Source organism: Mizuhopecten yessoensis, unplaced genomic scaffold (assembly GCF_002113885.1).
Source record: "Mizuhopecten yessoensis strain PY_sf001 unplaced genomic scaffold, ASM211388v2 scaffold716345, whole genome shotgun sequence".
NCBI classification, from domain to species: Eukaryota; Metazoa; Mollusca; class Bivalvia; order Pectinida; family Pectinidae; genus Mizuhopecten; species Mizuhopecten yessoensis.
This window is the reverse complement of record NW_018480070.1, coordinates 818,008-840,007: the sequence shown is the minus strand read 5'-3', so window position 1 is coordinate 840,007 and position 22,000 is coordinate 818,008. Positions and strand designations below refer to the sequence as shown.

Genomic DNA, 22,000 nt, shown 5'->3' with positions numbered 1-22,000 from the left:
GAACACCTCAGATGAGGTCCAACTTCAGTTATGAAAAAAGTCAACGTCTTACGTAGACTCAAATACTTATTGAATCGAGATAATCTTTTAAAGATTTATAAATCCTTTATTTTACCAGTTTTAGAATATGCTTGTGAATTGTGGGATGGTTGTACAACTTATGAAACATGTTAGAGAAAGCCCAAAGAGAAGCTATTCGTGTAATTAATGGACTTCCTTCTTATGCCAGAATCGAAGATTTACTTTTTGAATCTTGTCTTGAAACTCTTTCGAATCGAAGAAAACGCAGAAAACTTCAACTTTTGTACAAGATGCTCAATAAATTAACTCCGGACTATTTAAATGATCTATTGCCATCTACCGTTGCAGAAAATAACCGTTACATCTTTTATAGATTTCTTCCTTTCAGGATTTCTCTAACAAATTCATCTTTTATACCTTCAACTCTTCGCAGTTGGAATTCATTGGACCTTTCAGTACGATCATTGACTTCTTTACATTCTTTTAAAAACTCGCTAACTTCAAACGAATTATCTCCTCCGCCAATCTACTTAGGTTTCAGTGAACGTAAATTAAACATTTTGCATACAAAACTAAGATATCAGTGTAGTCCACTTAAATATGATCTTCATAGGGTAAACCTTGTTGAAAGTCCAGTTTGTAATTGTGGCCATCCCGGTGAAAATGCCTTTCACTTTTTTTGTGAGTGCTTACTTTTTAACGACGAAAGACGCATCCTGTTCCAAAATTTGAATGCCTTGTATGTTGATTTTGATTTAGAATTCCAGGGGTGCAGAGAGCGAATGTGAGCGCGCGCGCGTAACCCCTGGATATGGAGGATGGGGTTCGAACCTTGGTCTGGCCCCGCTAACTTTTTACACTCAAAACACTTATGTGGATTACGTTTCTACTTCATTTATATCATTTTTTCATGAAAGTCCCACAAGGAATGATGTTCTTTTCTAAATGATTTATCAACACTATTATCATGCCGGCAAAAAAAACCCGTTTCCAATTTATAGGTTGAGTTCATAGCAGTGGTACATAGACCCTTAAATAGATTAAAATTAGCATAAAACACAATATGAAAACGACTTGAGTAGCTTTTATTCCCATGTAACACATATTTAGTTTTTGCAAAGTTAACATTTGGACTAAGCATATTTTTTATGGCACATAAACAGGTAAAAATGCAGTCACCTTATCCCAGGATCATGAAACAGTCTTCAACTAACTTCAGACAAAACTTTAACTGATCAATACATAAATATATCTGATGGACATCAACCCAACAAGTGTGAAACAGACATCTAAGTGTTCATGATGAATGTGAAATTGCTTTTTTTAATAAAGCATAGAAAAAATAAGCAACTATCAAATTTGGACTATTCAGGTTCCTGGGAGCTGATACATACTTAATGTATGTACACAATATAGCTACATATTGCACCTGCTTATCACAGTGACTTGAGAATTTGTTACAGCTATATATTTGGACCTAAACTAAGGTGATCAGAGTGATTTTTCACATGTCAGGGGTTTATATAAATTTTCGGTAAAAAAAATGCCACCCCCAATGTTGATATTTACAAGATTCAAGCAATTAAGTTAGGGTGGGGGGGGTTGGGGGCGGTAAATTTTTTAGACTTCGAGAGCACTCCTCCCTTCTCGTTTATATCACCATAGGTGTTGGGAATTTTTTTACCGAAAGTTTATCTAAACCCCTGAAATGTGAAAAATACTCTGAATTACATGTACATGTAGTTTAGGTCCAAATATAGGTGTAAAAGAATTATCAAGTCCCTGTGCTGCCTAGCAGTGCATCAATGTGTACTGGTGTGTGTGTGTGTGTGTGTGTTTGTGTGTGTGTGTGTGTGTGTGTTTACAAAAATGTTAATATAGGTTTATCTGATCATGTGTGTAAATGAAAATAATAATAATAATTGTTTGTTTTAATTGCCAAAATCCCAATGTTTCTGTTTGCCTGTGTGCACACAAGCCCTCGACAGACATTTATGTATTTTTTTTGGTAAACCAGTGTTCATAGTGCAACATAAACTCTGGTAAGCAGCACTGTTTCTGCACCTTCTAGGGTGCCTATATCTGAAATTGACAATAAAATAGACTTATGGTCTAAAAAAATCGATTTCTAACACGTGAAGATTAATACAATGACATACGCACATGCATACAGTGTCATACACTGACTTAAAATTTAGTCAGTTGAAATCAATTTCTTTTTCCTTCCTTTTGATTAAATATTATGGAAGGTATTAATCTACCTTATACTGGTACATGGTCATACATTTAGCACTGGTGCCAAATCACAAATAGATGTCCAGTATGTTCCTATCTATCCTTTTATAAATAACATTACAGCATTGATTAGTCAATACATTAAGCATGGCCACAGAATATCACATGTATTTTAAAAAACCCTTGGTAAGTTACAATATTTGTACACATAAAAAAATACATTCTTGCAGAGACAAATCGAAATATTAACGAAAGAATAACTTTTTTCCCCTTTTTGGTGGTGACAGTGGATGAATGGTGTGTTCTAAAGAACCAACACTTTTTACTATACTAAACATCATGTTTAAAAATAATGAGTAGCAATACACTTGAGGTATAATAAAAGCCATTGCCTGAAACAGTTGTTACATTTTAAACGTTTTGATGAAGGGGGACAACTCATTGAAAATCCATCTAAACATTGCAAAGAAGGTCAGCTTTGGAGTATTGATGATTTAAGTCAGATAATGACATCACAACGGATTTTGTAAGTTTTCTCCAGAGTATTCACATCATAGAATCTCAAACATTGTTTACATGTACAGTCTACACACCTCATTACACTCATATACCAGCACATCTTGGAAACCCCACTACACTGCCACTTATATAACAGCACATCTTGGAAACCCCACTACATTGCCATTTATATACCAGCACATCAAGTATATCCCATTACACTGCCACTTATATACCAGTAAATCATATAAACCCCACTACACTGCCAACCATGTAACAGAACATCATGTACACCCCACTACACTGCCAACCATGCACCAGATCATCATATAAACCCCACTACACTGCCAACCATGTACCAGAACATCATATAAACCCCACTACACTGCCATCCATGTACCAGAACATTATGTAAACCCCACTACACTGCCAACCATGTACCAGAACATCATATAAACCCCACTACACTGCCAACCATGTACCAGAACATCATGTAAACCCCACTACACTGCCAACCATGTACCAGAACATCATATAAACCCCACTACACTGCCAACCATGTACCAGAACATCATGTAAACCCCACTACACTGCCAACCATGTACCAGAACATCATATAAACCCCACTACACTGCCAACCATGTACCAGAACATCATGTAAACCCCACTACACTGCCAACCATGTACCAGAACATCATATAAACCCCACTACACTGCCAACCATGTACCAGAACATTATGTAAACCCCACTACACTGCCAACCATGTACCAGAACATCATGTAAACCCCACTACACTGCCAACCATGTACCAGAACATCATGTAAACCCCACTACACTGCCAACCATGTACCAGATCATCATATAAACCCCACTACACTGCCAACCATGTACCAGAACATTATGTAAACCCCACTACACTGCCAACCATGTACCAGAACATCATGTAAACCCCACTACACTGCCAACCATGTACCAGATCATCATATAAACCCCACTACACTGCCAACCATGTACCAGAACATTATGTAAACCCCACTACACTGCCAACCATGTACCAGAACATCATGTACACCCCACTACACTGCCAACCATGTACCAGATCATCATATAAACCCCACTACACTGCCAACCATGTACCAGAACATTATGTACACCCCACTACACTGCCAACCATGTACCAGAACATCATATACACCCCACTACACGGCCAACCATGTACCAGAACATCATATAAACCCCACTACACTGCCAACCATGTACCAGAACATCATGTATACCCCACTTCACTGCCACCTAACTACACTGCCACTTATATACCTAAATCATCATTTCTCTGCTTCGCTGCTATCCATACATGTATATCTACATTTGTTAAGAAATGAAAACCTTCGAGCTATATGACACTGAGTCAGGACAGGACGCCACAGGATGGGACGGAGTAACACTATATGTTGTATGCCCCAATAGCATATCAATGATAGTGTCTATTTAGCCATTTTATCATAAGCAAATTTCATAATTCAGCTTAAATCTAGGATATACAGCAGCACTTTCATCATTTTTTTTATTTAAAACAGAAATCTTACAATGACGTTTCCTTAGCTTTGTTTCCTTAACGTGAAAAACCATGTCACAATTATTTTCTGTCAAACAATGACATGCAAAACAAAGGGGACATTAGTTATCCTAATTCAACACAATACAACATCACAAAAACATCTGTTTTATCTCTGAAACACATGTTGTAAAGCTACGTTTTTATCCAATATACTTTATCACAAACTGATGGAAAATTATGATTCATCACAATCTCATTACATCATTATTTCTCTTCATTGATCCGAGGTAGAATAAATACGATATACCGTATTTTAGAACTAGTTTGCTTGTAAAACAAATCAAGAAATCTCAAATTTTAATCTAATTTCAAAAACTTGTATATAAATATGTTTTAAACAGTACCAAATCTTGAAAAGAAAATGAAAAAGTAATAAAATCCATTTAACATCATACACTTTGGTTTTGGTAAATGAGAACATGTATATTTAAAAGAGTTTTACTATCAAAGCTCCGGTCCTGTTATCACAAAACACTCAATCTAAGTGAGTTCTCAAACAAGAGCTCTTGAACTATAGTATTCAACCAATAGCTAATATTTTATATAATATTCCTCAAACAATAGCTTTTATACAATAGTTCTCAAACAATAGCTTTTATACAATAGTTCTCAAACAATAGCTTTTATACAACAGTTCTCAAACAATAGCTTTTATACAAACTTTCTTTAACAACAGTTCTAATCTAATACAATAGATTTTAAACAAAAGCTTTTATAAGATAGTTGTCATGCATTAGTTGACCTTGTTCTCAAACTAGCTATAGCTATCATACTATAGACCGTATAAAAGTGTCTATGATTAATTTGTTCTAATAACGAGTATCCTGTTTATAAGTCAAAGCTACTTACTTTGAACTAATTAAATGTTTGCCGCCCTGAGATGGGATTCCCAATCGATTCCTGTCCTATGATGTTTACCTGTCTGTCAGAATGACAACGTTACGGCGTGATTGTATGAACAAGAAGTATGGCAGAAGGCAGCGTTTCTGACGCCTGTATATACATCTAAGGCAGTGTGAAAATGATAGAAAAGAAAGCCTTTCACACCTGAATCACATATACATTTAAAATTCAAATACATTACACATTTTCAGTTTACCTGTAATTAAAAGTTAAACAGTTGATACATGCATTTTTTGTTTTCTTAATTTGAATACTCTAAATATAATCAGTCTGTATGTCATTTACTGTTCGTCATCATTTTTGTCATAATAATTCATGAATTTCACCATTCATTGCCATTAGTATATAAATCGCGGCTCATTTGCCCTTTGAGCAGATGAGCTAATAAAAACTATTTGTTATATGAATATGAAACTATAATCATACCCCTATGATGCTAAATTAAACATATTAAACAATTTTAGCAAATTTAAAACAGCTGAAATGATAGCTACAAATACATGTAAGTTACAACACAGCCTTTTACACTTCTATATAGACTATCAAAGCTTGGGACCACTTTTGTCGACCGTGACACTTTTCTTCAGCGCTCCTTTCTTGAAGCCGGCTATAGAGCTAAGGAGAGCGCCTCTTTGTCCCGTTGCAGGAGGGGGAGCGGCTCCAGAGGGGGCAGTTGGCGGAGGTGGTGGAGGGGCAGGGGCACCCATAGGTGGAGGAGGAGGTGGGGGCGGTACCCCTCCCACAGTGGGAGCAGATGGAGGAGGGGGTGGGGGTGCTGCAAAATAGGGAAAAAAAGAACAATGTTAGATCAACGATAAGTATGAGATAAGCAATAAATCATTTTCAATTTTTTTTTTTTTTTTTTTAACATTTTGATCAGTTGAAATATGGAAAATCTTCAGCACAATGGGACTAATATCTTCACTACAGAAAACACGATTTAAAATTGATAGTGAAGTCACAATTCAAAGGCAACATGTAATTGTAATATAAGGTTGAATCAAAAGTCTTGATGCAACGACATGTATAATGCATATCTGAAATACCGTACTCAATAAATATACATATACACCATGAATGATGTTGAAGAGGAACCATTGAATATTTTGTTTATTCATATATTTCAATTCTACAACAAATGTTAGTTAATAACTAAATTAAAAACGTGAAAGAACAATTGACTACAGTACAATGGGACTCCTGTCATTGAAAAATAATTTTTAAAAAAATCACAGTATATAGAATTTCCTTAAAGCTGACAGTGCAAGTTAAAGAGCTTTCAATTGAAATTTAAAACAAAAAAAAATGTCAGCACTTCCTTTTAATAGAAACGATAGCCGGGAGAGATAGTCACTGGGGAAGTTCTCAAAACCAGATTTTTTTTTTTGATTTTTTTTTAATCTAAGTTGAAAGCTTTTTAACTTGCACTGTCAGCTTTAAACCATAGATACAGGTTAGTTTATTTCATATTTGTTGGCTTTCTTGAGAATTTTTCAAAATTTCAGTGACTTCAGTTAGATAAGCATAAAAACCAAACAGTGTGAATCAGTGCACGTGATATCCAAATACATGTATCCAAACCATGACATCTAAAAAAACTAACGTTTTTCTTAGTTGTGGTGTTTCACAATAACTTTGCTAAACTATCCCCAAGCTGAACTAGAGCATGCATAGATACAGACATTTTGCATCGTTGCTGTAGAATCTGTCAATTCTATACAACGTAACATCTATTTATACATTGTTTGCAATTCATATTTATCAGAGAACATCTCTATCATATGAGCTTGATGGAGTCAGTAAGGTTTTATAAGTAAACCTGAGGTGAAAGACAATAAGGCACTACAAATGACACAAATCCCCCCATGATGTGCAAAACACTGAACAGGCCGATAGAAAGAAGATCACCTTGTCATTTTTCAGTAATACCTACTATAGCTACATTACAATTTTGAACTTATCACTCTAGCGACTCCATTTTGCGATAATGAATTTCATTCAATCAGATCACTATATTTTTAAATATTCATGTATTTGCATATAAGTTTTCTTCAGGAAAGATTAGAAAGTTAATAAAATGACAAAGATTTTCTTTAAATAGTAGGTGTTGACTATTACACTCTAAAATACAAACTTGTTTTTTAGAAGTGTTCTTATTTTTGCTAACTAATTAATTATGAAAATTATTTTTTACCCAAGTTAGATAAACATGATAAACAACAGTCACCTGATTTGGAACCTTTTTGTATATACCATAAAAACTCGTGTANGGGGGGGGTTGCACAAAATACATAAGTGTAAGCAATTGCAAGTTTTTTTCAGGAAAAGATCGTCAATTCTGGCACACCACCATTTTGGACACAAGAGATTATCTCCCTTGGTACACGGAACACAACTGATGGTATATTTATCAATTATGGACTTTTGTTTACCTGGTAGGTGAATATAAGATTATATGAACCTGAAAAAGTTATAATGACCGAGGCAAAGTTGAGGTCAATATCACTTCCTCAGGTCCATATAACCACATATTTACCGAAATAAAAGTCCTTTATTGTTACTGCAATGTGTATTAATATGTGGTAACAGCATATGGACCTGAGAAATTGATATTAACCTCACCTTCGTCTCGGTCAATATCTCTTTCTCAGGTCCATATAGCCACATATTCATTAAAAAAGTCCTTGATGCTATATTAGATGCTAAATATAGTTTTAATCATTTAAAATATAAAACATACGAAAATTTTACAGAGAAAAGTATTGCATTTGATTAGTGAATATTAACCTATATATATAGCTACTGTTTCTAAAAATAGTAACACCAAGTTAATACCGCAAATCATGAACCTCCACGTGATTATGATTCAACCAATGAGAATAAAGGGAAAATGTGTGTCATCTAATATATATATATATATGTATCTACGATATACAATATATTTACATATTCACTATACATAACATTTGAGCCCTATGTCATAAAATGGGTTACCGTAATTTCTTGCACACATCCCACACGCTATATGTTTTTAACATCTGAAAATTTCTTTTGTGGTTTTCTTGTAAAGCAAGCCACACATTTTTTTCTTCTTACATAAATGGTTACACAATTAGGCAGGCTTTGTGTGTTAGTTTTTTTTCTAGTTTGTGCAGAAGAACCAGATAGAACAATATCACACAATTTTATCTGTTTAATAATTAATTCCAGATCATTTCCAAATTTGTTTATTTATCCAGGGTCACATTTATTTATTTGAGGAACATAGTGACAAACATTTTGATCATCTCCAAGCTTTCATTACATGAGTGTATTCAACGTATTACCCATGAGCAATCTTACGACGCAGATATAATCAGGCAATATCTTTTTAAATGCAACATTTCAGATCCCTGGGGGCTGTGCCCCTGTTTTGGTAGTATGCAGGAAATCATGGTACAGAATCCAAAATCGGCATATACAATAGATTCACATGCACAACCACCATATCTGTGTAACAGCCCAGCACCATATCTACACAGGAGATACAACACAGAGAGAGATTTTTAAAATCATGCCATTACAAGTTCTGATATAAATACGACATGACACAAAATAACAATAACATAAGCAAAGAAAAGTCTTTAGGCAATACAAAATTGCACTAAAACATCAGCTGTGGCATCTATCTCAAGAAACATAATTTTAACTGTAATGCATGGTTCACAAACTGGTCCTATGAGGCGCTCATTTTTAAACATTGCATAAGATTAGAATGTAGTAGGACGAAGAATAGTGATAAAAATAGTGTTGATGCTTGGGCTCGCGTCCGCGACCCTTGGCTCTCCAGCCCGATACTCTATCACTGAGCTTAAGGGAAATTCCCTACAGCCGACGCTTGAAAGGCAACCTAATCAATGCACATTTTTACAGTATTCCCCCCTTTTTCAAACACCAACCCAGGTTCTTTGACACCCCGCCAAGTGTTCTCCTACCTTGCACGGGGAGGGTCAACGGCACCAATTTGTAGTAGGACGAGGAAAAGTGATAAAGATAGTGCTGATGCTGAGGCTTGAACCCACGACCCTTGGCTCTCCAGCCCGATGATCTACCGCTAAGCAAAAGGGAAATTCCCTACAGCTGAAGCTTGTAAGGCAACCTAATCAATGTATATCTTTAACAAGAATATCAACACTAGTGTACTGTACATACAAACAAAATCAGAAATCTGTCTTCTGTAGGAATGATTTAATTTATTATGGAGTTTTAAGTTTACAAGACAATTTCTTGCTAGAGGACATAAATTTGACTTTTTAGCGAGCAAAACATTTGCAATAAGCTTGATTATTATGCAATCCTACATGTGAACTAAATGATAGCTGTTATTAAGCTTACTGCAAAGCAATACAATTGAATCACAATATTAATATAGCTGATATTATAAAACAGTTAAATAATATTATGAAAATACATATTGCTTAACTATGAAATGTAGAATGCTTGATAAAATTAGTACATTGTTACAAATATACCTCATGTTAGTTTAGTTACAGATTATATATAGCAACAATTAAATTCCTTGTTCATAAACAAGAGGCCCCATAGACCTGTATCGCTCATCTGTTATTTACATCACATCTGTGACCTTCAAAGAGTTTCAAGGTCAGATCTATGTTACTAGGCTTAATATTATTACACTACACATTATGGATCTTTGTTGGGAGATTTTATCACTTGATCTACATCGTTAGAAGATTTTTAAATGTTTTACTAATGTCACCTTCAAATTGGTCCAGGTAATTAATCCAGATCTAACACTTAATACAATTCACACCATAAAGTGACAGGACAGATATCATTACCCTAGGACTCTTAGTTATTCAGAAGAATTAATTTAAGGTTTTAACACATTTGACCCTTCAAAGTGGGTCAAGGTCATTTATTCAAACATTTAATAGCCCTTCATCCCCAGCATGTTACTGACTAAATATTGTTACCCTAGGACTGTTGGTTATTCAAAAGATGTTTAAAGGTTTTAGCATATTTGACCCCTAGCTGAGACCTTGAAAGTGGGTCAAGGTTATTCATTTTAACAAACTTGATGGCCCTTCAATCTAGTATGCTACTGGCTAAATATCGTCATCCTGGGCCTCTTGATTATTCAGAAGAAGTCTTTCAACTAAGCATAAAATTTGAGACTGGAAGGACAGATGTAGGACACACCTAGACATAAGGTCTCTTGGCCCTTAAATCCAGGTGAGCTAAAACCGTTTATTAGAAACAAGCATTTACTCTTTACAAACAGTAGCTTTGAGTGAGCTGTAACACTAACTGAAACACATTAGATACCATCGTAACAACTTTGGCCTTGAAACAAATCTCCTTTGATGCTTAGTCCAGCAGAAACTCTAGGTCACTGTGACCTAGATTTAGTAAATGACACATCTGCATTAAGATGTAGCACCATCGTAAGTTTTGTGAACCTGAATAAAAATGTGGCAAAAAAACTTTAATGCCAAAAAAGATTTTTTTTAATTGATGGTCCATGGAGCAGAAAATACATAGCACTGCTGCTTATAGTTTTAATGTATAGGAGAAAGATGGCCCAGAAAAAATTATCATAAACAAGAAGGACAGACAGACATATAACATGTAAATACATAAGAATGTACAAGCCACACTTTTCCAAGCGATGGATTCAGTATACATTATATTAAAAAAGCTATCAAATGTGTTAAAAAGTTAGTTTAAAATTAACAGCCATAAACTAGTTACAAACATTAGCTGATAAACCACTACATGTACAAGTTAGGCAGAAAAGCTAATTTTAGTCACAAACACCGATTAGTCATGCAGTTTTGATAGAGCAGGCACAGAAAGTAAGTAATTAGGGACGCACAGTACCTAACTATTGTGGACCTGCTGGTCAGTCTCTTCTGAAATACACATTTAACAACCTATTACTTTACACAGCAGATTATTGAAATCTTTAAAAATAAAAATTCACTTGCTTCCTCTTCTAATTTTCGAATTACCCTATAATCCTTTTTTGCAGATAAGAGCCCTACCAATCCCTGCTTATCCTCCTTATTGTGAAGAAAAAAATTTCCCTCATTTTAATTGTGAAAACATGAGCTCCTTCATCCCTTCTTCTCTTCTTAAATATGAATAGGTACATGTATGACGAGAGTCCCCCCCCCCCCCCCCCCCCCCCCCAAACACAATCACATGCATCCCCATCAACACACATACACTGATTGTGCAGATATTATTTATGAGGGCTAAAATAAAAAGTTAGGCGTAAAATAAAACAGCCAGGAGTAAAAAAAAAAATAAAAAAAAGAGGGAAGTACTTTTACTTGTCAGGGGGTAAACTAACTTTTTCAGGGGTAAAATAAAACATACCTGGTAAAAAAATACTCCTTGCCAGGTTATTTTACTCCTTTACAGGTTATTTTACCCTATTCTGAGTATTTTACTCCTTTTCTAGTCACCAGTGTTAGAGCCCCTTTCCCTAATTAATAGCTGTGCAGAAAAGAGCCCCAGGCATACCATAATTGTGTAGATAACAGTTCCTCCCCCTAAAATTACTCTCTTTCCAAATGTCTTTCCAATGTCTTACTTCATCAATTCTTAACCTTAAAATTTCTAAAAACTATTCATTTGGATCCCATCCTTTTTAGCTGTACTGCCAAAATACCCAGTAAGAAAGAGCTGACTTAAGTTTGTATGAACTACCTATATAGTTTCAGGTATTTTTGGAAGGAAGATGCCTAAATACCAGTCCAAAGTCTTATGAGATTGTGCAGTTATGTAGATTAGAAACAAACTCAAACAATTTTTAAAGCCCAACTAGTACAATGAATGTACCAAATTGAGAATTAAGAAACAAGAGAACTGTATGGAAATCTTCTACAAAAGCTTGTCTCTTAAGTTGATTATTTGCTCCAATATGAATTCAACAGACATAAGCAAATGTTATTTCACAGCATCTGTTTATACAAGTTCACACAGTAGATATTAACTGCACACAGTAGATATTGACTACACACAGTAGAAATAGTAAGAACCTTGTTAATCCGTATTCCATGGGTTTTTGTTCAGGTGAAAATCAAATAAATGTTTAACTTGTTTTAACGAAATTGATATTCTGTAGATTTTCTTAGAAACTGAAGAGTCTTAAATAAGGAGTTTTCATGTAAAATGAACAGCTAGACATAGTTGACTGAACATCAGATGAGATATATACATTTATAGACTTGAACTGCTATAGACACAGTTGTATATAGACACTGCTATATACAACTATAGACTTGAACAATAGGTTTGAACAGCTACAGTCACAGTTGACTGAACATCAGATGAGATCTACATTTATAGACTTGAACTGATATATAGATACAGTTGACTGAACATCATATGAGATATATACAACTAAAGACTTGAATAGCTATAGTCACAGTTGACTGAACATCAGATGAGATATATACATCTATAGACTTGAATAGCTACAGTCACACTTGACTGAACATCAGATGAGATATACATTTATAAACTTGAACTGCTATAGACAGTTGACTGAACATCAGATGAGGATAAAAGGTAATAGACTTGAATAGCTATAGACACAGTTGACTGAACATCAGATGAGAATAAAAGGTAATAGACTTGAATAGCTATAGACACAGTTGACTGAACATCAGATGAGGATAAAAGGTAATTGACTTGAATAGCTATAGACACAGTTGACTGAACATCAAATGAGGATAAAAAGTAATAGACTTGAATAGCTATAGACACACTTGACTGAACATCAGATGAGGATAAAAGGTAATAGACTTGAATAGCTATATAGACACACATGACTGAACAACAGATTGAGATATATATAAAATCACATGAGTAAAATATTTTGTTCACATTCTGAAATAACTGTATATAAAACAAATAAGCAAAAAAGAAAATTACAGACTTAAAGTAACTTTCTTATCGTTCAACATCCCACCCTTTAAAAACTGGTGGAATCAACAAAAACATTAGAATCAATATTCCATTTAATAATAATTAAAAAAAATCTATTTTTTTTCCTGATCTTAATTGTTTAAAACTCAATAGAAAAAATGTATTAGTGGGAAAATAGCATGAATCACAGCCTCAAATCCCAAATGCCATCCATACAACACAACTAGTACTACACGTACGAATCCTTACCTGGAACAGATGGTGGTGCCACCTTTGTGTTTGTAGAAGAACTACTAGAAGATACAGTGGAATCTGATGAGCTGGTTGTGGTTTGATCTTGTACGCCATCCTCTAAAGCTTTCTGTAATGTTGGTAAGAGTAAAATGTAATGTGATAAGAATGATGAAACCATTCACTCCCTTGAGCATCTTTGCTAGCCAAGGGCTACGATCCGGTACGATCCGGTACGATCCATCGTACTGGATCGTAAACCTTGGCTAGCGAAGATGTCCCTTGAGGGGAGACGGGGAATCTCAACCTGAGGGGAAATATTCTTAAGTTGCCAATCTTAAAAATCCCCCCCCCCCCCCATCTTAACTCTAGGGTGGGGTGAGACAAGGATACACCTGTCCGGGGTAAGAGAAGAGACAATCTCACTGAACATGGGATAGAGGTGTGAAATACACACAGGAACAATGCTCATATGATTATTTTATTCATTATTAGGTCATCATATCATTTTTATTTATCTTTTTAAATCAAACTTAATTTTACAACTGTGCAGTATTGAAACAAGTTTTATCAACCTATGTTAATAACTCTTGTTGGTTTTGATGAAAGCGTTCAGGGGGTGAGAGGAAAACGAAAAACCCCGGAGAAAGGTTCATGGTAAGTGTGCTATCCACTACAATGTTTGACCACCCATTTTTAATGCTTCATCCATCTTTTCACTTCAATCAGGACAGATTGATAGTCTTCTAGATATATTAGGCTATCTAACATTACAACATCAGATTTAGACTAAATACGATGCTATCAAGCAATAAATGATGGTAAAGCTATTGATTTCACTGTATGACTGATCAATATATCTTAAAAAAAAAAACTACAGGTGCATGGCATGAAAAGCATTCCAATACATTAATTTTTCTTTCAAATGATTAAAATGTTAAGTGAAACCTGATTTTTCAAATAACCTGTCTTAACCAACACCTGACTTAACTGCCACCTGCTTTTAATGACACCTGACTTTACTGATACCTGACATTGCTGACACCTGATTCACTTGTACTATGTTAACAAAACAAAGTGTTGATACCTTTTTTGACTTTCTCCTTTTCTTCTTTTCTTCCTCTGACATATGGAATTCTTTGGCCTTGGAAATCCTCTTGATTTTGTGAAACTGTTTAGTATAGAATACAGTGGAAAGATATATCAACAACACTATACCGATCAGAGATCCATGACGGTGAAATGCTGAATAAAAACAAGTAAGTTTATATATCACAGAAGAATATAGATACTCACAATATATTGCTTCCATTTAACTATAAGCCTTGAAAACATGTTTCTTTTATCAATTAAGTTGTGTTTGTAAATTATTTTGACGGAGTACGTCAATATTTTCACGATTGTGCCAGCATGATTGAAAACAATTAATTAGCCTGCCACACAAGTGAAATACGAATTTAATGATATCTAATTGGAAACCAATACTTTTTTTTCTCTTTATAACAATTTTATTACTTCAAAATGAAGAAAATAACCCCCATGTAACAGTTAGTGGAAATGCTTCTTCAACCGAAAATTTCTGAACATTTCTGGGCAGTATGTCAGTCTGTGCATGATTTCAGACTGCGATGACATTCAAATCAAGCACAATGCACATTTCAAGTATTTTTCATCAATTCCCTATTTTTCTCAGTGGCAGGTTAAAGTTGGTTTGTAAAAACTTTGTCAGTATTATAATTATAGTACTAACGAAGCACATGTGTGTTTCTTTTCTACTCACAACTTTCTGCTCCTCCTGTAGACGACTCTCCATGTCCTCCTTAGCCAGGCGGATGGCCTCCTTTAGCTTGCTGGGGATCTTTAGGACAGGCTTGTCTGTTGCAGGGAGTGTGACATCACTGAACAGTCTAAGATACATACAACAAATCTTAGACATTCTGTATCAACATATACACTAAGCATAAAAAACAAGCTATTCGGATTTATATGTCTCGCCTGTGCCCCACTTTAACCATCAATGCACGTTTCAAGTTTGATTGGTGTAGCACTTAATTATAGCTTCAGAGAAACTAACTTCAACACAAAATCTTAATGTTGATAGAGATGCTGACAAAGTCAATGGACCATGAAAGGTAGGCTGCATCTAGCATTTGATGCATGGGTTGAGATGTACTACCTAAGATGCATCTATGATCCAAGTTCATTTGGTGTAGCACTTATACTTTCAGTGAAACTAATTAAAACACAAAAACTTAATGTTCACTCCGCCGTTGGAAAAGCAACACCTTCCACTACTAGTTGGGGGTGAGAAAAATTACTCAGCATTCATTTAAAAATAAAGTTGTAGAATAAATCAATTCATTCATTTCTTTTTGTTGGCTATTGTGTTAACCTCACTTTTATTTTTATTTTTATTTTTAAAACACACTTGGTAAACATTGTTTCTATTGTAATTTGTATCTGAACTCGAGTCATACTTGAGAATCCAGGAGTTATGCTCAATTACGCTTTCTCTGCAACCCTGGAATATGTCATGGCAAAATTGGCTCAGTGTGCACCCCCTTAAGAATGAGAAAGACTAGTTTGATCATTTGATGTACATCAAATTAATCTCACGACTGTGTGTAATTGTAAAATTGACCAGCTAAGTAGCCAGGCGTTGCTCCTCTGTAATCTTCAAAGGATAGGTATCAGCTCAGCGATTTTTTCTTTTTCATTTTTACTTGGGACCAATCAAATAACTAGCTGTTTGCCTCCAATTTCCACATGACATATTCTAGGGGTGCAGAGAAAGCAAGTGAGTGTAACCCCTTGAGCATACAAAATGAACTCTAGTGAGATATTTTTATTTTTTTGAAGTAGTCAATGCAACCAAGATCTTTTAAAAACTCAGCATCAATTTTCATCAACAATCTGGGATTTTACCATCAATTATTTTGGGGATTGGATGTTTTCAGCCCCGAAATGTCCTATGAAAATCTCTTACAGGAATTGATATTACACATTTTTCCGTGTATTGATGAATCTGAAAAACAACATTGGAAATTAAAATTTTGGGTACTTAAGCAGGGGTGAGGCAATAGTGGGTTCGTGAGTCTGAAATAGGTAGATCAGTAGATCTAGATTGGACACTGTTGGTCAGCAGACGCAAACGTGTATTTATGATAGGTCAGTATATCTGAAACTGTTGGTCAGTATGGATACTTATGGGTGAGACAATAGATTTGACACTGTTGGTCAGTATGGATTCTTACGGGTTAGACAATAGATTTGACACTGTTGGTCAGTATGGATACTTACGGGTTAGACAATAGATTTGACACTGTTGGTCAGTATGGATACTTACGGGTTAGACAATAGATTTGACACTGTTGGTCAGTATGGATACTTACGGGTGAGACAATAGATTTGACACTGTTGGTAAGTATGGATACCTACGGGTGAGACAATAGAATTGACACTGTTGGTCAGTATGGATACTTACGGATTAGACAATAGATTTGACACTGTTGGTCAGTATGGATACTTACGGATTAGACAATAGATTTGACACTGTTGGTCAGTATGGATACTTACGGATTAGACAATAGATTTGACACTGTTGGTCAGTATGGATACTTACGGATTAGACAATAGATTTGACACTGTTGGTCAGTATGGATACTTACGGATTAGACAATAGATTTGACACTGTTGGTCAGTATGGATACTTACGGATTAGACAATAGATTTGACACTGTTGGTCAGTATGGATACTTACGGATTAGACAATAGATTTGACACTGTTGGTCAGTATGGATACTTACGGATTAGACAATAGATTTGACACTGTTGGTCAGTATGGATACTTACGGATTAGACAATAGATTTGACACTGTTGGTCAGTATGGATACTTACGGATTAGACAATAGATTTGACACTGTTGGTCAGTATGGATACTTACAGGTGAGACAATAGATTTGACACTGTTGGTCAGTATGGATACTTACGGGTGAGACAATAGATTTGACACTGTTGGTCAGTATGGATACTTACGGGTGAGACAATAGATTTGACACTGTTGGTCAGTATGGATACTTATGGGTGAGACAATAGATTTGACACTGTTGGTCAGTATGGATACTTACGGGTGAGACAATAGATTTGACACTGTTGGTCAGAATGGATACTTATGGGTGAGACAGTAGATTTGACACTGTTGGTCAGTATGGATACTTACAGGTGAGACAATAGATTTGACACTGTTGGTCAGAATGGATACTTATGGGTGAGACAATAGATTTGACACTGTTGGTCAGTATGGGTACTTACGGGTGAGACAATAGATTTGACACCGATGGTCAGAATGGATACTTACGGGTGAGACAATAGATTTGACACTGTTGGTCAGTATGGATACTTATGGGTGAGACAATAGATTTGACACTGTTGGTCAGAATGGATACTTACGGATGAGACAACAGATCTGGGACTGTAGGGAGGCCATTCTTGCAGGCTTCAGTCGTCAAAATGGACTCCAGAGCTGATCCTTGTAATACAACAGGTAATATTTACATATCTACTGAACTTGGACTCAATTTACCTACTAAACATTTTAAAGGTTATTTTTCAATGAACTTTCGAGTTCGTATATGAATACATCAGCATATTATCAATTTGATTACTCTGTTATTCCCCGGAGCACTGGAAGTAGTTCTATCAATAGATTGTTTTCAATTTGTTGGTGTGTTTTTTTTCAAAAGTTTTTGATTAAATAAAAAAAATGATTTACATCTTTAGTTGTTTTTTTGTTGTAATCAATGCAAACAAGTTATTCATCCTAACAGGACTACGTCTCACACTGAGTGGTGAGGTCATAAGCTTCAGTACCTTCTGTAGTGTTAGACTTGCACTAGACCGATATTATAGAAATTATAAAAAAAAAGATATTAATTTTGCACTGAATGGAAATATAAGGATAGAATTCTGTTTTGTTGAGGTTGATGGGTATAAACCACAATAGGTCTTGAGACAAATTCAAAGTGAACTGCTTTTCAGTTCATAAAAGTCTCAATAGTAAAATACCCATGGTAAAATTACATCAACATCCCCATTAATTATTCTTTAGGATTTTCATCGTCATAGGGAAAGGAAAACAAAAGTGATAAGTCGTTGTTTCAAAGTTAATGTTTTGCTGTCAACTTAATAAGGGCATGGAGTGCTTCAGAAAAACACAGGAATGAATGGCCTGAAGAAATCCATTATATTAGAAATAAGCCCATTAAGCATTACATCATAGTGATAGGAGTCCCTATATGATGCAAATATAGTAATAATGACATCAATATATGCTTTTTTTAATTCATCTGACCATTTTATCAAGATTTTATCATAATTGTTTGACATATATAGTATCAATATGTATTTTTATGTTCCTCTATTGTTTTATGATGATTCCATGACAAGAGTTATATTAAGTTTTGGTTACTGTCATTTTATAGTGATTTCATGATAAATATTTTATAACAATTTCATTGCTATCATTTTATTACAACTTTGTCTCTATTAGTTTATTTCAATTTTATGACTTTGATTTTATTACAATTTCATAACCATCACTTTATCATAATTTTTTCCTTATAATTTAATTATGATTTATTACTATTTTTGTTGTGATTTTATACCTATTGTTATATTGGGATTCATTACTATTGTATTACTAGTATTTCACTCCTATCAACTGGCAATATGTACATGATTCGCTAGTATACATACTGAGTTGGTCGGGACAGGTATATGTACGAGATTCTCTAGTATACGTACTAAGTTGGGCGGGACAGGTATATGTGCAAGATTCACTAGTATACGTACTGAGTTGGGCGGGACATGTATATGTACGAGATTCTCTAGTATACGTACTAAGTTGGGCGGGACAGGTATATGTGCAAGATTCACTAGTATACGTACTGAGTTGGGCGGGACAGGTATATGTACGAGATTCTCTAGTATCCGTACTGAGTTGGGCGGGACAGGTATATGTACGAGATTCACTAGTATACGTACTAAGTTGGGCGGGACAGGTATATGTACAAGATTCACTAGTATACGTACTGAGTTGGGCGGGACAGGTATATGTACGAGATTCTCTAGTATACGTACTAAGTTGGGCAGGACAGGTATATGTACAAGATTCACTAGTATACATACTAAGTTGGGCGGGACAGGTATATGTACGAGATTCTCTAGTATACGTACTGAGTTGGGGGGGGACAGGTATATGTACGAGATTCTCTAGTATACGTACTGAGTTGGGCGGGACAGGCTGGAGGGAACTTGTCACACGTCGGCTGTTTCAGCTGCTCGCCAAAGTACATCTCGTATAACAGATGTCCAAAACAGTATACATCCATAATCTCGGTTGTCTACAAGTCAATGATTTATTACCATTAGACAAAAACATTCAATTCTAATTAAAAAACATTTCACAGCTTTACAAACAAGGAAAACTTTGTAAGATTTCAAACAGGGACAAGTTGGAACACTTAGTATAATAAAAAAAAATTGCCAATTTAAATCAACCATGACTACCATTTACTGACAATGTTAACTGTTACTTCAACTTTGAAATGTCTTTACAGAAAAATGTATGATCAGAATCTTAATCCTTAATGAAAATTTCCTCAATTGTTGTAATAATGGGGAAGGGTCAAGTACTATCACGCTACTCTAGGTCTTTGCATACACTCTCTTTTAATTCAACCCTATCAAGAAAGAGAAAAAAACAAACAGTTCTTTTAAAACCTGTCTTTAAGTACTAAATTATAGTTTTTTAACAAAATATAAATATAAATTTTAAGTATCAAAACATTAATAATACAGATTTTTTCAATGGTATAAAAAACCTTACCTTTATCTTTTTGAACTGTACGAAAAAATGTCTGTAATATGATGGAAGGCCCAGCAGTGAGTTATGTAGATCCAGCAGCTGACACTTCTTACCGTTAAACAACAAGTTACCTGCATGCAGGTGACCTACAAAAAAAGGTGAAAATATAAGTAATAAAAGGTGCAGAGGGCCTGTATGAAACATGGCCCCACAAGTGATAAATCTTCTCGCATGCACCTATGTCTTGTTTATTGTAATCATACTTATACAAAGATCAAGCTATTTTCTATAAATTTTATTATAAGTAACAATAACCTTGAACTTTGACTAACAATGATAATACTCAAACGTGTTACAGATTATGCCAACAGCAAATATATATATGTGAATTTTTCGTGAAAATCTGTTCAGAAATTTTCTGCCAAAGTGATGACAAGCCACTTTGTGTAAAATTCTATCTTAAGTAACAGTGACCTTGACTTTTGGTCGATGATGCTTATCAAGACATATATAACTGTAAACTTTCATAAAATGTTTCAAGAAATGTGGCTGCTATTGCTAGAGTCATGACAATGGGTATGGTGGTAAGAATTAAATTATTAGTGACAGTGACCTTGACCTTTGACTGATGACTCCTAATATGGCAAACATAATTTTGTGAAGTTCAATGAAAATCTGTCAAGATTTACAAACAAATCAGAGTGTAAATGAGTGTGTGATATTGAAATTGTAATTTATGTAAAAGTGACCTTGACCTTTGACTGATGACAACCATATTCAAACTGGCTTTTGTTAAAAGATTGGCAACAAGGAGTGGGAGGTTGAATTTCTAATTTTAGTACGGAGACCTTGACCTTTGACCGATGATGCTCCTATTCTATAAAACACATGAGACATCTTCCCCTTAAAAGTATTGTGAAAATTGATAAATATTAGCAAAACTTTATGCCATAAACAATGTTTATGCGTAACGTCTCCCAACGTTTCAAGGCCGACTGTTCACTTTGTCAAGCTATGACTGAGTGAGCGATTAAATAGCATATTGATTAAGTTTAATGAGAAATTGATTGATTACGGTATTTCTCTTCTGGACCAGCAAACTGTTGAAAGCTCTGACAGCATCTGACCTATACATGTAATCATATAGCGGTTACTGTTATATACTTACCAATTTTAAATACTATAAAGTGCAAACAGTTCTTGACTTGGTGAAGTATGGCAGCAGGAACATGAACTAAACTAAATTAAAGTGCTTTGCATAATACTCTTAAGTATCCATTATATCTACTCGTCACTTACCGTAAGGTAGCCCCTTCTCATGTAGAAACTGTAAACTCTCCAGAATCATACGTCCCAGGGATTTCACCACAATCAAGTCAACAGGCATTATAGTCTTCGGGTTACAATACTTTTTTAAGTAGTGAGACTTTGGTTTACATTTACATAACATATCTCTCATTGTTCCCCGCTCCACAAAATCCTGTATCACCATTCCTCCGCTCTCAATGCCCCCAGCAAACAGGTATGGGTGGATGTATGGATGCTGTATGTAAACAAAACAGGTATGGGTGGATGTATGGATGATGTATGTAAACAAAACAGGTATGGGTGGATGTATGGATGCTGTATGTAAACAAAACAGGTATGGGTGGATGTATGGATGCTGTATGTAAACAAAACAGGTAT

At 35.0% G+C, this 22,000-nt stretch overlaps 1 protein-coding gene across 2 annotated transcripts in view; it reads right to left on the bottom strand.

The window, feature by feature from the left end:
* Positions 1–1,087: 1,087 nt before the first annotated feature.
* Positions 1,088–22,000, bottom strand: part of LOC110443406 (PX domain-containing protein kinase-like protein) — a 28,286-nt gene continuing 7,373 nt past the window's right edge. The window contains exons 6-14 of one of the 2 annotated variants that reach the window (XM_021487613.1): positions 21,614–21,857; positions 20,336–20,460; positions 19,733–19,850; positions 17,899–17,977; positions 15,229–15,355; positions 14,536–14,619; positions 13,467–13,578; positions 11,160–11,191; positions 5,967–6,051 (exon numbers count right to left, since the gene is read on the bottom strand). In XM_021487613.1, coding sequence (XP_021343288.1) covers positions 11,160–11,191; positions 13,467–13,578; positions 14,536–14,619; positions 15,229–15,355; positions 17,899–17,977; positions 19,733–19,850; positions 20,336–20,460; positions 21,614–21,857 — 921 coding nt within the window. In that variant the 3' untranslated portion in view covers positions 5,967–6,051. Of the gene's footprint in view, positions 6,052–11,159; positions 11,192–13,466; positions 13,579–14,535; positions 14,620–15,228; positions 15,356–17,898; positions 17,978–19,732; positions 19,851–20,335; positions 20,461–21,613; positions 21,858–22,000 lie in introns of both variants that reach the window. The other variant, XM_021487610.1, reaches the window with a different exon arrangement.